General features: G+C 45.2%; 1 protein-coding gene and 1 pseudogene across 1 annotated transcript in view; one reads left to right on the forward strand and one right to left on the reverse strand.

The window, feature by feature from the left end:
- LOC107290500 overlaps positions 1–16183 on the reverse strand; it is a 177079-nt pseudogene that overhangs the window by 40461 nt on the left and 120435 nt on the right.
- Positions 1–16183, forward strand: part of LOC107290502 (zinc finger protein 729-like) — a 68960-nt gene that overhangs the window by 19333 nt on the left and 33444 nt on the right. The window contains exons 4-7 of the mRNA XM_029284760.1: positions 5033–6403; positions 9347–9496; positions 11243–11646; positions 11788–12045. Of these exons, the coding sequence (XP_029140593.1) occupies positions 5033–6403; positions 9347–9496; positions 11243–11646; positions 11788–12045 (2183 nt within the window). The remainder of the gene's footprint in view (positions 1–5032; positions 6404–9346; positions 9497–11242; positions 11647–11787; positions 12046–16183) is intronic.

Below are 16183 nucleotides of genomic sequence, written 5' to 3' on the forward strand. Positions count from 1 at the left end.
AAACTCACAGTTAACTTTAAGTTGCAGCGGTGGCGGCGGCTTCTAGCTTCGCTACGGCGAAGGCGTCCTGGATCGCGGAGAAGCCCGGGGCTCCGGAGGAGTTCTCACCTACATCGTCCACAAGGGACGACTCGGGAACTCAACTCCTATCTCGGGCAGCTCACCTATCCCCCTATGCCCAGGGGAAAGGTATCAAGCCATTTGACAGCTGATGCAAGCTGTCAAAACGGCTTTTACGCAGAAACAGGCGGGAGCAGCAAACAGCTGCGTCCAGCGAAGTCGCCTGCCACCGGAAGTCCTCCAAGATGAAGCCATTGCTTGATCATGACTTTTCTGATCAGCAGCTGCAAACACTTATGGGGAATTTTCTACGATATACCACAGCTCTTTTGCTTTCAGCAAACATTCCATTTTAGCAGCCCATATAATGTAATTCTCCTGGCCTAAACGAGGCACAGAGCTTTCCTTAAATTCCATTGCAGCCATTCTGCTAATTCTGCCTTGTTCTTATACTTTCAACACAGGCAATTTCTTCCAGCTTTAAATTACAATGCAGTCCTTAGTAAGCTCTGGCCCATAACCTGTTAGAGAATTTTAATTTCTCTATTGGTGAAAAATAAATCAGAAGCTCTCACAGTTGACTGCATTTAGTTGATTCAAATAACTCCTTTATATTCATAACAAAATATTTACAATACCATACATTCTTCTTTACAGCATCATAGCACAATAAAGACTTCTTACAGAGAGATACAGAGACAAACCAGAGACTGACTGAAAAACTCAGCTCCTAACTCAATACCTTTTGCACAGACTCAGTAGCACTTTCTTCACATTGGCTGACTGAGTTACCACATGACTCTTCCTGCTCATGAATATTCCAACATCTTCACTCAAAAGCTTTTGATCTATTTTTATCACCTAAACCTTGGAATCCTACCAAGCAGAGCCATTCAACTTAGTGCATATCTTTGCTTTGGGAATTTGTACGTAATGGGATAGACCTTCCAAATCCTCCTTGACCCTGTTCGGTTCTTTGTTTTCCTTGTTCAGGAGGGTCTTGTGTCCTTCGAGGAGGTGGCTGTGTATTTCTCCAAGGAGGAGTGGTCTCAGCTGGATTCTGACCAAAAAGCGCTCCATCGGGAAGTCATGTTGGAAAATTATAGGAATGTGGCCTCTCTGGGTAAGCAAGTTTGCTATTCACCCATCAGATATTTTAGTAATTAAATGCCATCCGCTGTTTCTTATTAGAAGGTCTCCAAAGAGATATTCTCTCTTGGGAAGAAGCAGGAAGAGATCTAGCCTTTTTTTACTCCGAGGAAGTATCTATCTATCTATCTATCTATCTATCTATCTATCTATCTATCTATCTATCTATCTATCTATCTATCTATCTATCTATCATATTCATCCTATCTATCTATCTATCTATCATATTCATTCTATCTATCTATCTATCCATCCATCCATCCATTTATCTATCCATTTATCTTTCATGTTTCTAAGCCGCCGATCTCCCTCAGCATTCTTTAAGCCACCCAGTCACTCTATCTATCTATCTATCTATCTATCTATCTATCTATCTATCTATCTATCTATCTATCTATCATATTCATCCTATCTATCTATCTATCTATCTATCTATCTATCATATTCATTCTATCTATCTATCTATCCATCCATCCATCCATTTATCTATCCATTTATCTTTCATGTTTCTAAGCCGCCGATCTCCCTCAGCATTCTTTAAGCCACCCAGTCACTCTATCTATCTATCTATCTATCTATCTATCTATCTATCTATCTATCTATCTATCTATCTATCTATCTATCTATCTATCTATCATATTCATCCTATCTATCTATCTATCTATCTATTTATCTTTCATGTTTCTAGGCCATCCATCTCCCTCAGCATTCTTTAAGCCACCCAGAGTCACCCTATTGGGAAGATGGTGTGAGGCACATAAATTTAATAAATTAATAAACTACTAAGCAAACATTTCAGTGCATAAAAATATTGAATATCTATCTATGGATCAATGGTGCTCTGCTTAGATGGAGCCTGTGCCAATTCTCAGTTGTCAGAGCAGGAACATCCAATGTTAGTATCGTTGACATACTAAGTGAGAGGGTTGTTAAATGAGTTTTTGCTCATTTTACGATCTTTCTTCACACAGTTGTTAAGGGAAACACTTGTCAACATCCAGCTCGAGGATCCAAATAAAAATCCCGGTTCATTCCGTTTCCGAAAATGTTACTGTTATATTGAATACACGGCATGGTAATGTTGAAGCAAAAGTAACTCTGAGGTTCCCAGACACCAGTTCATAGAATTAAACAATAATCTCTCCAACTAAACCCTTGCCCTTTTTCCCTCCCTTCCTCCCTCCCTCTCTCCCTCCCCCTCTCCCTCCCTCCCTCTCCCTCCCTCTCTCTTTCTCCCTCCCTCCCCCTCTCTCTTTCTCTCTTTCTCTCTGTCTCTCTCTTTTCCTCTCCCTGCAGCCATGTGATTTTGGGATCAGAAAAATGAAGAGTAAATGGGAAATATTTGGGGGCAGGAACAAAATGGACAAGTTTCAAATTGGATTTATTTCTCGCGGGTCTCTGTTGGTTATTGACCCCCTCCCGCAATTTCCAATAAATGTTAGATCTTCTCCTAAAACCTCCCTGAATATTTCCTCTGATACTTCCTTAACTGCTCTTTATGGTGAATGATTTTTCCATCTGTAATGATGGCATTTGAAAGTCCTAATGGTATCACAGGGATTTGGCTGTTAGAGAATTGGGCCATCTGATGGGCCAGGTTCTCAAGTAATGAGACCTTCCACTCGGGATTCTTCCCACCTCCCACCCCAAATTTTCTCCAAGGCTTCCTTTTGTAAGTTCTGCCCAGAAAATGCAGGGACATCTAAGGATGAATGAACATACCCCGTCTGAGTACTATTTTTTTCAGTGCAGGACTCCCTCTTTGAAATGAGTTCCCAGGTTCAAATCCACCAGCATGTCCAGACTGAAATTAAACCAATGGGTTCCCCATCATCAAGCCCATTATTATGCTTGCTTCCTTGGAACTGAATCTAGAGCAGTAGACCGGATGGAGCCCCACCACAAAAGTCTAAATCAGAGGTCCCCAACTTTTCTGGGTTGGCGGCCCGGAAGGAAAGGGAGGGGCAGGTGTGCGAATGGGGCTGCGTGGATGAAAAACATGCACAGCAATGCTAAGGTCCGTGTGATGCTGGCGACGATGTTAGCACCCACACGACACTTATGGCAATGCTAAGGCCCGTGCAATGCTCATGGCGATATTAGCGCCCATGCTACACGGCGACGTTAAGACCCACGTGACGCTCACAGTGACGCTAGCACCCGCATAACACTCATGGCAACACTAGCGCCCCAGCAACACTCATGGCGACGCTAACATGAATGGGAGGGTGACTGCGCGCACACACACACACACACACGCACACTGGCAAGCCACTCACATGGCCCGGTTGGCCAACAGACATGACCCGGTAGTGAGTTGCAGCCCACAGGTTGGGGACCTCTAGTCTACGTGATCTTAATAAGGGAGAATATTTGCAGCTCATGGTTGAAATGAGGGATCCTTGGTGTTTTCTGAGCTTGGTTGTTTTCTTGCAGACGTTTCCTTACCCAGAACTCTTGAAACAGGCATTGTCTCAAAAGGAACTTTTATTAGGGGCTAGTGATAGCAGGGAAAACAAGGTGAGGTCTGGGGAAAAACCCGTGGAAGCGATATAATAAAAGCATTATTCAATATTCCTCCCCCCAGAGTCCCAGTATTCATTTGAATTCCAGTCAATCCACAAATGGAATAGTGTTGATCACTGGGTTCTTTGGCTCGTTCTTTCAAGGTCTCCCTCACTTTCATTTCCTTGTGGTTCCAAGTGCAACCATCTCTCAGAAAAGGGTGATACATTCCATCCCCTGGGGGAAGGGCACAATAGCCGGACAGTGCAAAGTATCCCCAAGACATTCCCCCCTCCCAACAGAATGGCAGGCCACAAAGAAAAGTTACAAATTCAGGAATAGGCATAAGGAAACAATAATATTCTCTGGGGACCTGACACCAGTACCAGGCATCGCCCCATGTTTTGAATATACCCTGATAGACACACGCAGAAGAATCACAAAAAAAGATAAAAGGAAGAAGATTTGAGAGGGTGGGGTTATAATTTTGATTAATGTTCAAACAAGAGATGCAACAATGAGGAGGCCTGATTCTGTTTGCACCTCACTTTATGTCAGTTATGACAAACCTTTTAGAGACTGAGTGCCCAATAACTGCTGCCGCCCGCCCATCTGCCCCGCCCCCCCCACCGGCCCCTTCGCCTACCTGCAGGGCCACCCACTGCAGATCACCCAGATGGCCCAAAAGCACAATGGCAGCCACACTCTCCACCCGCACCCCGTAACATCAACTGCACGTGACGCGGTGAGAGGTCGTAGTCTTGTCCCCGCTGCCCGGCTGCCATGTCTTTGGCTGCTCTGCTCTGTGTAGGCTGCGCTCAGGGGTGTCTCTCCTCTGGGGGGGCTGCTGACGAGGGGGCCGCCGGGGGAGGAGGGGCTGGGACGACGGCACATGTGCCCACAGAGAGGGCTCTGAGTGCCACCTCTGGCATGCGTGCCATAGGTTCGCCACCACTGCTTTATGTCAACTTTTCTGCTCCAAGCAGGTGGTGAATGGAAGATGAAGGATTCTGGCCAAGAATCAGCAGCACCATTGCAAAAAGGCAGAATGAAGCACATACGGACATTTTTTGGAAAGCAAAGTTCTCAGGAAAAACAATTAAAAGGGAAGCTAGAGAAATGCTCTACTTTACAACATGTAGCTGTCAGTGACTTCTCGGGCAAAGATGATCAGCCAGAAAAAGAGACTTGGCCAGAGTGTGGAAAAATACCCGCACACGAATCAGGATTATACGACTGTTGCAGAAGCCACACGATAGAGAAACAAAATGAATGTGGAAAACGTTTCCGAAGGACCTTTTCGGTTACTTTGCCTCAGAGAATACAAGGAGAGAAACCATATAAATGCCTGGATTGCGGAAAAAGCTTCAGAGACTCAAATTATCTTACTTCCCATAAAAGGATCCACACAGGAGAAAAACCGTACAAATGCAGGGTATGCGGAAAGGGCTTCGATTTTCCACAAAGTCTCACTTCCCATTTTAGGAGTCACACAGGCGAGAAACCATATGAATGCATCAAGTGTGGAAAGACCTTCAGTAAAAAATATCAGTATAAAGTTCATAACCAAAAACACACTGGAAAGAAACCATATAAATGTACAGAATGTGGAAAACGCTTCACTTATTCAAGTCACCTCACTTACCATAAAAGAATCCACACCGGAGAAAAACCGTATGAATGCAAGGAATGCGGAAAGAGCTTTCGTTGTGCAATACACCTTACTTACCATACAAGGATTCATACAGGGGAGAAACCATATAAATGCCAAGAGTGTGGAAAGAGCTTCAGAATGTCAAGTTTTCTTGCTACTCACAAAATGATCCACACCAGAGAGAAACCCTACAAATGCAAGAACTGTGCAAAAAGCTTCAGACAAAAAGGTCAGTATATTATACATAACAGAATCCACACTGGGGAGAAACCGTATAAATGCTCGGAGTGTGGAAAACACTACACTACTTCAAGTCACCTCAGTAACCATAAAAGAATCCACACCGGGGAAAAACCATATAAATGCCCGGAGTGTGGAAAGGGCTTCAGAGTTTCAAGTTATCTTACTGCTCACAAAATGATCCACACCGGGGAGAAACCCTACAAATGCAAGAACTGTGCAAAAAGCTTCAGAGTAAAACGTGAATATATTGTACATAATAGAATCCACACTGGAGAGAAACCACATAAATGCCCAGAGTGTGGAAAGGGCTTCAGAATTTCACGTTCTCTTGCTGATCACAAAATGATCCACACCAGAGAGAAACCCTACAAATGCAAGAACTGTGCAAAAAGCTTCAGACAAAAAGGTCAGTATATTATACATAACAGAATCCACACTGGGGAGAAACCGTATAAATGCTCAGAATGTGGAAAATGCTACACTACTTCAACTCAACTCAATTACCATAAAAGAATCCACACCGGGGAAACACCATATAAATGCCCGGAGTGTGGAAAGGGCTTCACAACTTCAGGTTCTCTTACTGGTCATAAAACGATCCACACCGGGGAGAAACCCTACAAATGCAAGAACTGTGAAAAAAGCTTCAGACTAAAGGGTCACTATATTGTACATAACAGAATCCACACTGGGGAGAAACCATATAAATGCTCGGAGTGTGGGCAATGTTTCACTTCGTCAAGTTCCCTCATTTCCCATCAATCGACCCACACTAGGAAAAATCATAAATTTGTCTGATGTGTGGAAAGGGGTGAACTCAACATCAGTCCCTTTATGAGCACAGAAAAGAACCGTATAAACAAATTATCAGAAATTTGGGACTCTTGAGCTATTTATTACTGTGGAGAAATGAAATGTTAGGGAATGAAGGGAAGATAAGAAGAAACGACGATTCTGAAGAGAGTGGAAAAAAATAACTACAATTGGTTTTTTTGAATAATGTTGAGCGTTCATCCATACAGAGCCCCGAATATACTCTTTCTTGGAAGACCCACTTTGGGCCCTTCGCTTTTTGCATCTCTCAATTTATTGGCCACTAGAAGCATCTAACATAGTTGCATAACAATGACTCTGGCCTTTGACTTTGCTGTTTTTGCCCCGTAATTTACATCTCCATCGTTGAACATTAATTACAAGGGTAATGTAAGGACCCACCTCACTTTACATCTGGGTGCCCAGCTCTGTTCCTCTTCGCTTGCGTACAGGGATTTCCTCATCTCCTGCTTCCATTCTGGTTGGTTGGCCCCCCCGTCTCAGGGTCACCTTTCTTGATTTCTTTACCCACTCGCCTTTCTTTCCAACGCCCATTGACCACCAAGGTTTGTGGTTACGTTTCTCCACCACCTCTTCTCCTGAGGAATCTGACCTCTCAGATCCCGACATCTGGCAGGTTTTCAGTCAGGGCAGTGGCTCCCTCTCCGGGGGGTTTTCTCCCTTCTCTGCTCCATCGTCTCACATGGTAATTTTTGCGAAGTCTTCCGGCAAGGTTCTCCCTTCCAGGTGGACTAATTTTGCAGATCCTGTCTAATGTAAGGACCACCTCACTTTACATCTTAAGAAGACAGAACTCTTGGAATATCTCTTCCAACAGGCATCTTTATTAAGAGAAAATGATTGCAGGCGTTCTAGACAGGATCTGAGGGATCAACCCCTACCATTCAATATTTTAAGTGTTCCCAAGCAGCCCCCACCCCACAGTTCTTCCGGCGATAATCACTCATCCTCTCTTTTCCCAGATCCCAGGTATTCTGGATCGTGTAACCCTGTGTAACCTTGACTAGAGCATGTAGGTTTGTAAGTTAGAATGTTTGGCATTTATTGGGTTAAGTGCTGTCTCCTTAAGAGATGGCTTATGGGTAATGTAGTTTAGTTAGTCAGCTATCCCATGTTAATAGGTCAGTAGTGGGAGGAAAAGAGGAGCCACTAAAGTTCATCACAGGATATCCTGGCCATGAGCCAGTTTGGAATGTTCTTTGTCTGAGATAAGCATGGGGCCATTGGATGACTCAGATGGAACCACTCCACGTAAGAAGTTGATGTGGAGAAACTAATGAATTTATCTAATGAAGATGAATATATTGCAATATCCAGACAGAATCTACAAATAGCAAGTATTGTTTTCTGACTGAATAAATTATCTGTTTTGGAATCATCTTTATTTGAGTTTATCTGCCTATTGCATCTCATTTTAAGAATCTCCTGCATGTAAAATCTGTGTTTCTAAAGAACAGAGGAGCATTGGGCAGCTACCCCCCTTTCTTTGCCGGCAATTCAAACAGCTTGAATGTGTGTGAGACCAAGCCCGTTTGCTTGGAAAGCCAAGGGGAGAGATTGGAATGCAACCTAGCCTCACTTCGCATTTGAAAGAAAGAGAAAGGAAATTTTTTTTTAGTTGCGAGAAACTTTACTTAAAGGTTCTTCCGAACTCCCTCCTTTCTGTCGCCAGAAGCCAGAGGCAGGCAATTAACTCTTAAAAGGGGAAGAACACAGAGCGTTCCCCTTGTGCAAAGGATTTCAAATCACATTTTCTTTGTCTGCATGTTGCCTGGAATTCCACACCCCAGAAGGGGCCCCAGCACAACCAGCCACCAATAAAGTAATTTTCCTTTTCAACTAACTCAACATTAGTGAGAGAAGTCTAAATTACCCCCTCCCCTTGGAATTCCAACTATGTTAATGGAAAGAGAAGGTTTTCAGAGGCTCCAATAGCAGTGCAGTAGCATCCCCTGGTGACTAATCTGCACACAACACTTATTCAGCAATTTTATCCTTGCTGAAGGAAAGGCACCCCCCCTCTGGTAACCGCATCAACCCAAGTTAAGAGCACCCCCTAGAGGTGAATGCAATTTTCTAACTATGCAGAGTGAATCTCATAGTTAAAGAGCAAGTCCCTGAATTCATCCAAAGCTACCAACACCCCCTAGAGGGCACAGAGTGAACTTCACCCAAAGTAATCATGCAAGCAGTCACCTCTAGTGGTGATTATGCTGAGGGCAAATTAAGGAGAAGAAAAGGCAGCAATTAACCTTGCTTATTATCACAAAGCTGACGACCTAGTGGAGATTATCCCAAGCAGTCCCCAGCTTGCAACTTAACGACCACGGTGGGAGTTACGGGAGCTAGTAGAGCTCAGTAATTTCCCAGGTGGCCACTAAGGGTAACGTGGTAGTAAAGAAAAATTTTGGCTGGCCTCTCTCCAAACGCCCCCTCGTGGTTAAAGGAGGAACTACACGCAAGCCTTTAATCACGCACAGAGAAAGCCCTCTAGTGGACAAAGGGTGAACCTCGTAGGAAGAGCACCCTGGTGACTAACCTGCAAGCAGTGATCCCTAGTGGTGAGAGGGTGAATTGTGCTGAAGTACCCACGCACACAGGAGAGTGCACCCAGTGGTGCCTCCAACCACAGATAGCACCCCAGTAGCTGATCTGCAAGTAGCGATCCCTAGTGGCCAAAGAGAGAAGTTCATCAAATTTGCTTCAAAAATAGGTAGGAAGTTTATTGAACCTGTCCTAACCATGGCAGAGTGTCCCATTGATTTAGAAGAAGGGGTTCAACCAACCAGCCTAGATGAGACACCCCAACCAGTCGGTCAAGGAGAAATGCTGCAAACAGCCAACCTTGACCTGTACACAGAGGCTGATGCTCAAGCCTCAGTAAGGCCAAAGATGTCTCAGGGTCCCTATGACCTGAGGCACCAAAGAAAACCTACAGAAGCCATGCACTACAAGCGCCATGAAAGACACTGGGAGAAATTACTCAAACTCTACCAAGGGCCTAAGGAGGAGCTCTTTCCTGAAAGTGCGGGCCAACTGGAAGAAGATAAGGTAAACACCTCCGCGCAATGGATGGGCTCTGAGCGGCAACTCGAAGACATTCAGGCACAATTAGGAGAGCCAACAGTCGATAGCAAGATGCAAAGCCTCAAGCTAAAAAACATGGAGCGCAACAAGTTTCTAGAGAGCCCATAACGCCTCCTGGAGTCCGAGCCTCGCCCGAGAGATAGACCAGTCGAGAGGGCCAGGTCCAAAACTTCCCGCCATTCGCATGCACCATCCCAGCGATCACATGTGGCTCCATCTCACACCTCTGGAAAAGCCTCACCCTTTTGCCACAACTCACCACGAGCCCGGGCATATTCCAGCGTGTCACAATAATCTCACGTTACAGGCGCCTCCCGCCATTCAAAAGCGTCTTCTCGTCAGAGCCAAGCATCCCGAGCCTCAAGGGCAGAGAGCCTTGCCACCCAATTCACACAAGCGCGAATCGCCATTGCAATAGCTGACGCCGCGGCACAAGCAGCAGTAGAAGACAAGCAGCAAAGAGAAGAATTGGCAAAAGCAGAGACTGCAGCAGCTCTACGTGTAGCAGAGGCAGAGCGACAGCAGAGGGAAGAAGTGGCCAAAGTGCAAGCTGCAGCAGCCCTTCGCATGGTAGAGGCACAGCATCTACAAAGGGAAGACATGGTCAAAGCTCAAGCCAACTTTGAGATTTCCCAGCGCCGACAGAAAGCAAAAGAGGCAGTCGCAAGAGCAGCAGCCCTGCAGAGAGAGCTGGAAGATGCTACATCTACACATGGGTTGGAAAGGCTAGGAAGGGAAAGCCCTCATAGCCATGTGCAGGCCTACGTGGACAACCAAAGCGCGTTGCAACATGAACAAATGAGAGTACCACAGCTATCCACAAGCCCCCCAAGATTGAGTAGACGAAGAGAAGAATCTCAACGGCCAGATGTGCCGGTCAGCCAGAGAGTTGACGTCGCGACATCTAGGTCACAAGATCTTCCCATCGTTGCTGCCCCATTGAACCCACCGAACCATACCACTGATGGCAACCGGATGGGTCCACCTGCAGCGGCAACGGTTACACAGCAGGAAGTGCAACGGCTCCGAGATGAGCTCGCCAGAAAGGAGTCAACATTGAGACAACAGGAGGCAGCATCCCAAGGAACCGTTACCAGACCTGACCACAGAAGAGAATCTCGACCACCAGCTGTGCCAGCCTACCAGGGAGCCAGCTATGCACCATCCGAAAGATGAGAAACCCTCCAACAAGTAAGCACGCAAGAAGTCAGGTCCCCTCAGCTCAACGCCAGAGCAGAGAAATTCAGACCAAGCCAACAAGGTCCCTCGCACGTGACATGGCAAGATACCCTGAGCGGACAACACGCTGAAGAAAGTTACCAGCCAGACATGGCGCACGCCCCCGCTCCCGGAAACAGTGCACCACCTCCGCCAGACTATAGCCCATACACAGGATCAATGTATCCTCCAACACTCGGTGGAAGAAAGTCGGACATGGCATCCACAGGCGTGCGAAAATTCTCTGACAAACCAGGGAAGGACTATTTAATGTGGAAGCATCTTTTCAAGCAAGCCCTCCACAGAGAGAGGTTACATTCTGGGGAAGAACTCGGACTTATGTCGCAATGGCTAGGTCCCGAATCCTCAAAAGCAGTGGAAGCGATCCTCTCATCACGTTTAACTGACCTACCCACCGCCCTTCAATGAGCCTGGGAAACGCTCGACAAGCGATATTGGGCACCTTCTTTGACACAGGCCTTATTCCTACAGGAGCTCTATGATTTCCCTAACATCAATATCAATGATCCTAGTCAGATTTGGAGATTCTCCATCTTACTAGAAGAGCTCCAGGCAGCACAAGAAAGTGGCACCATGCCTGGACTTGCTCCCCTTGAGCAGTTTGACACACAGAACATTATCACTCAAAAACTACCAAGACAATTGAAAGATAAATGGTTTGATATGACCCAGTCCCACAGGAAACAGTACCCCAGCAAACCTCCACCCTTTGCTGCTCTTGCAGATTTTGTTTCTGATCAATCAGATATGTACAATGACCCCAATTACCTTGACGTCCATGAAACATGTTTCACAATGCCAAAACGGACCAATCACAATTTTGGTACTAATAGAAGTTCCTTCCAAGCCACAAAGGACAGAACTCCTATTTCAGTGTACAAAACAGAGATCATGACCCGGCCAAAGAAGACTTCAGATGAACAAATACCGAGGAGTACTCGTTCGAAACCTCGCCCACCAAGGAAAGGCCTGACTTGTCCAATTCATAAATCTTCACACTCTCTAAACAATTGCAGAGAATTTGGGAAAAAATCCCTGGATGATCGAAAGGCCCTACTCAAAGAACAAAGGATATGCTTCAAATGCTGTGACTCTATAGATCACATGGCCAAAGATCGCGTAATCAGGGTGAAATGCCACCTGTGTAACAGTGACAAGCACCCGGCAGCCTTGCATTTAGAATCTAAGAAACCCTCTGAGGAGACACAACAAGCGTCTTCGACCTATCCTACGACGACGAAGACTCAACGTGACTTCAAAGAACACCTAGATACGTACGGGACGTACTACACAGATATATGTGGCGACTCACCGCACCCTCCTTCATGCTCACCTGTCTGGCAAAAGTCTACCCCAACGGACAACCTGAAAGGGCTGTAAAGATGTACGCCATACTAGATGCACACAGCAAGGTGACTATAGCTAAGCCCGCCTTTTTCGGCCTCTTCGACCTCCTGAGTGAATTAAAGCATTTCGCAATAAATACATGCACAGTACCAATGCGCACGGCGGGGAGGAAAATCTTTATCGATTCTATGCATAGAATCGATAGACGGGAGTTCACATTTCCTGTTACCATCAGTGTTAGAATGGGAGACCTTACCAGATGTTCGCAGTGAAATTTCAACACCTGAGGCAGCAAGAAAAATACCTCACTTAGCGCACATAGCCGATTTAATCCCTCCTCTAGATCCTGAAGCCGAAATCCTACTCATGGTGAGATGAGACGCCCCAGAGTCCATTGGTTCCGATGAAAGAATCAAAGGTCCACCAGGAACCCCAGGAGCTATTAAGACAGAACTCGGTTGGGCCATAGGAGGGACAGTTTGTGTTGATCAACCGCAAGCCCCAACCCAGGTGAACATCTCAAAAACCTCCATTACCAGTAATGGAGGAGCATCTCACCTAAAACCACACCTAGAACACTGCATGCTTGTGACAACCAAACCTGTCTTGGAAGCAATAGTGTTCCAGACCAGTGAGAATTACAACAACTTAGCCTTGTCCAAAGAGGACAAACAATGTCTGCAGCTATGCGCGTTCTCCCTGAGCACCACACATTGGGATGAGCCGCGTCTACCAGAACAGAAACAAGATTGGGAGTCGTGGAGTGTACTCCCAAGATGTCTCCAGTGTATGCAAGTGCAGCGCACGTATGTCTCTAGCTCACCTGCCACCGTACAAAGGAAAGAATTGTACGCTTCCTCAGATGTGTCAACGAAGGTAAATGCAGCCTTAAGATACGTCACAGTCTACAGCGGGGAGAGCCATACTTACGTCATTTTGATTGCAACCATAAGATACACCAGAGTCCACAACGGGGAGAGCTGCAGTCTCGGTGTCTTCTTTGGAAAAGCGAGACTAACAATACAACAAGGCCACACCGTACCAAGGTTAGAACTATGTGGTATCATTTTAACTGTAAAGCTCACCAACTTGACAGCGAAGACGTTGTGCTTTGAACTACTGTCTACCACCTTCTACGCAGACAGCAAGGTGATGTCAAGCTACATCTGCAAACAAAGCAGACACTTCTACGTCTATGTAAGCAGAAAAGATTGAAACATCTTTAAGCCCTGAACAATGGCAACATGTGCCAACAGATAAGAACCTTGTGAATCAGGTTAAGTGGCCCAACCTCGCCACACAGTTAACAGAATTGATCTGGCTAGAAAGTCCTGAGTTCTTGGCTTGTCCAAACAGCCAGATGCCACAGAGACCACAACGCTATATGCTTCCAGCTCCAGATCGACATACCAACGTTCAACCTCAGGTACCCAGTAAACTTCAACCAATCTGCTTCAAACCCTCCTCTAAGCAGAGATACCTGAGATTGGGCATAGTTTTGATCGTCTTGATCACTTGTCTTAGCATCCCAAGAATTAACCTTGTAGGAGCCTGCAAGGACGTACAGACTATTGAAGATATTTGCCATGATCCAGTGATTGACAAATGTCTGAAGGCCAAAAATCACCTTCCCCATGCATCTCACATGGGCGAAGCGTGGGAGCACATGATTGGCGTACCCTGCAAAATCATGGACTCTATGTTGTCAAAGACACCCACGCCCACACATGAAGTCTTCACCACCCTCATGACAACAGTAGCAGCCATTTTCAATGCTCCATCAATGGTTCCAGACCCTTCAGTTCCTGAGTCTTCTGTTCCTGTTGTTCCTGATTCTTCAGCTCCTGCTGATGTTCCTGATTCTCCAGCTCCTGTTGTTCCTGATTCTTCAGCTCTTGCTGATGTTCCTGATTCTCCAGCTCCTGTTGTTCCTGATTCTCCAGCTCCTGCTGATGTTCCTGATTCTCCAGCTCCTGCTGTTCCTGATTCTCCAGCTCCTGCTGATGTTCCTGATTCTCCAGCTCCTGCTGTTCCTGTTTTTCCAGCTCCTGCCATTTCTGAGTTTTCTGTGCTTCCAGGTTCTTCGGTTCCTGAGCATCATGTGGATCCAGGTTCCTTCATTCCTGAGAAATTTTGGGTTCCAATTTTTCTGTTCCAGATTTGGTTCCAGTTTCTTTTACAGGAAGAAGACCTTGTTTTGCTGAGAGACAAGAACGCATACCAAAACTATTGGCCCATGGGACTTGTGCACCGGGCCCCACTCAGTTTTGATGAACTAGTTCGCCAAGCTGAGGTCCAGATTGTGAAGCCACGTGAGCCAGACCGTGACTCAAAGACTCTTGTACCAGGCTGAGCACCGATTTGGTCCCGTTGCTGAAGAAGATCGAACTAGAAGATTGAACCTCAAACTATGTATTTTGTATATGCATTGTTTGATGTAACACTTGCTTATTTCTGTTATATTTGATACCATGTTTTTACCTATTTAGTCACAAGTTAGTTAACAATGAGAATTGCATGCTTTAATGCTATGTTTTTTGCTTATTTCAGTTAGTTAGTAGTGGAAATTCAAATTTCCAAGCGGGGAATATTCTGGATCGTGTAACCCTGTGTAACCCTGACTAGAGCATGTAGGTCTGTAAGAATGTTTGGCATTTATTGGGTTAAGTACTGTCTCCTTAAGAGATGGCTTATGGGTAATGTAGTTTAGTTAGTCAGCTATCCCATGTTAATAGGTCAGTAGTGAGAGGAAAGGAGGAGCCACTAAAGTTCATCACAGGATATCCTGGCCATGAGCCAGTTTGGAATGTTCTTTGTCTGAGATAAGCATGGGGCCATTGGATGACTCAGATGGAACCACGTAAGAAGTTGATGTGGAGAAACTAATGAAGATCTAATGAAGATGAACAGATTGCAATTCACTAATTATCTAATGAAGATGAACAGATTGCAATATCCAGATGGAATCTACAAATAGCAAGTATTGTTTTCTGACTGAATAAATTATCTGTTTTGGAATCATCTTTATTTGAGTTTATTTGTCTGTGATTGGATTATAAAGGCATTTTGATTCATGATCAGAACACCAGGCGTTGCATTGTTCCATCCCTTTTCCCTCACTGCCGGCAAAAGGGAGACTTCAGAGAGAGAGTAGATGAAAAGCGATGGCCATATTGTTATAGTCAGTCCTCTTGATAAGAATCAAAATCCAGTCCTTTGTAGTTTAAATGAAGGAAGTGAGAGTCATAAAACCCCCTTGCTTCCTCCTCCCCTTTCGTAGTATGACAGAATCCAGAGAGAGTAAAAAATGGGTTTTTTTTTCAGAGTAGGTAGCTAGAAATGAAATATAATTGGATTCTGACAGATGGTCAACACTTTCATTTCTGCAATAGTGGTGAATATCTGTAGCTCGGGTGTAGGATGAGGGTGAAGGTTTGTTTTCCAAGCTCGTGGGTTGGTTTCCGAACATTTTGTTACCAGGCTAGGTAACATCTTTAGCGGAGTTTAGAGGATGTCAGGATTAAGTGTTTATAAGGGCTTCAGATGTGGGTGTGTCAAGAGAGGGTCAGAGAAGAGCAACTAAGATGATCAAAGGACTGGAGACTAAAACATATGAAGAAGGGTTGCGGGACTTGGGTTTTGCTAGTCTAAAGAAAAGCAATAGGGGAGACATGATAGCAATATTCCAGTATTTGAGAGGCTGCCACAAAGAAGAGTGGATCAAATTATTTTCCAAAGGCAGGACAAGAAACAATGGTTGGAAGAGGCAGGACAAGAAACTGGTTGGAAACTGATCAAAGAGAGAAGCAACCTGGAATTAAGGAAAAAGTTCCTAACAGTGTGAACAATTAACCAGTGGAACAGCTTGCCTTCAGAAATCGTGAGCACTCCATCACTGAAGGTTTTTAAGAAGAAACTGGACAGTCACTTGTCTCAGAGGGTATAGATTCTCCTGCTTGAATGGGGAGGCTGGGCTAGAAGACCTCCAAAGTCCCCTCCAGATTCTATTCTATTCTGTTCCATTCCATTCTACTCTACTCTAGTCTTGTGATGGGTCTTATGATG

The sequence above is a fragment of the Protobothrops mucrosquamatus genome, unplaced genomic scaffold, assembly GCF_001527695.2.
Source record: "Protobothrops mucrosquamatus isolate PMUCROS unplaced genomic scaffold, P.Mucros_1.0 scaffold910, whole genome shotgun sequence".
In the NCBI taxonomy this organism is placed as follows: Eukaryota; Metazoa; Chordata; class Lepidosauria; order Squamata; family Viperidae; genus Protobothrops; species Protobothrops mucrosquamatus.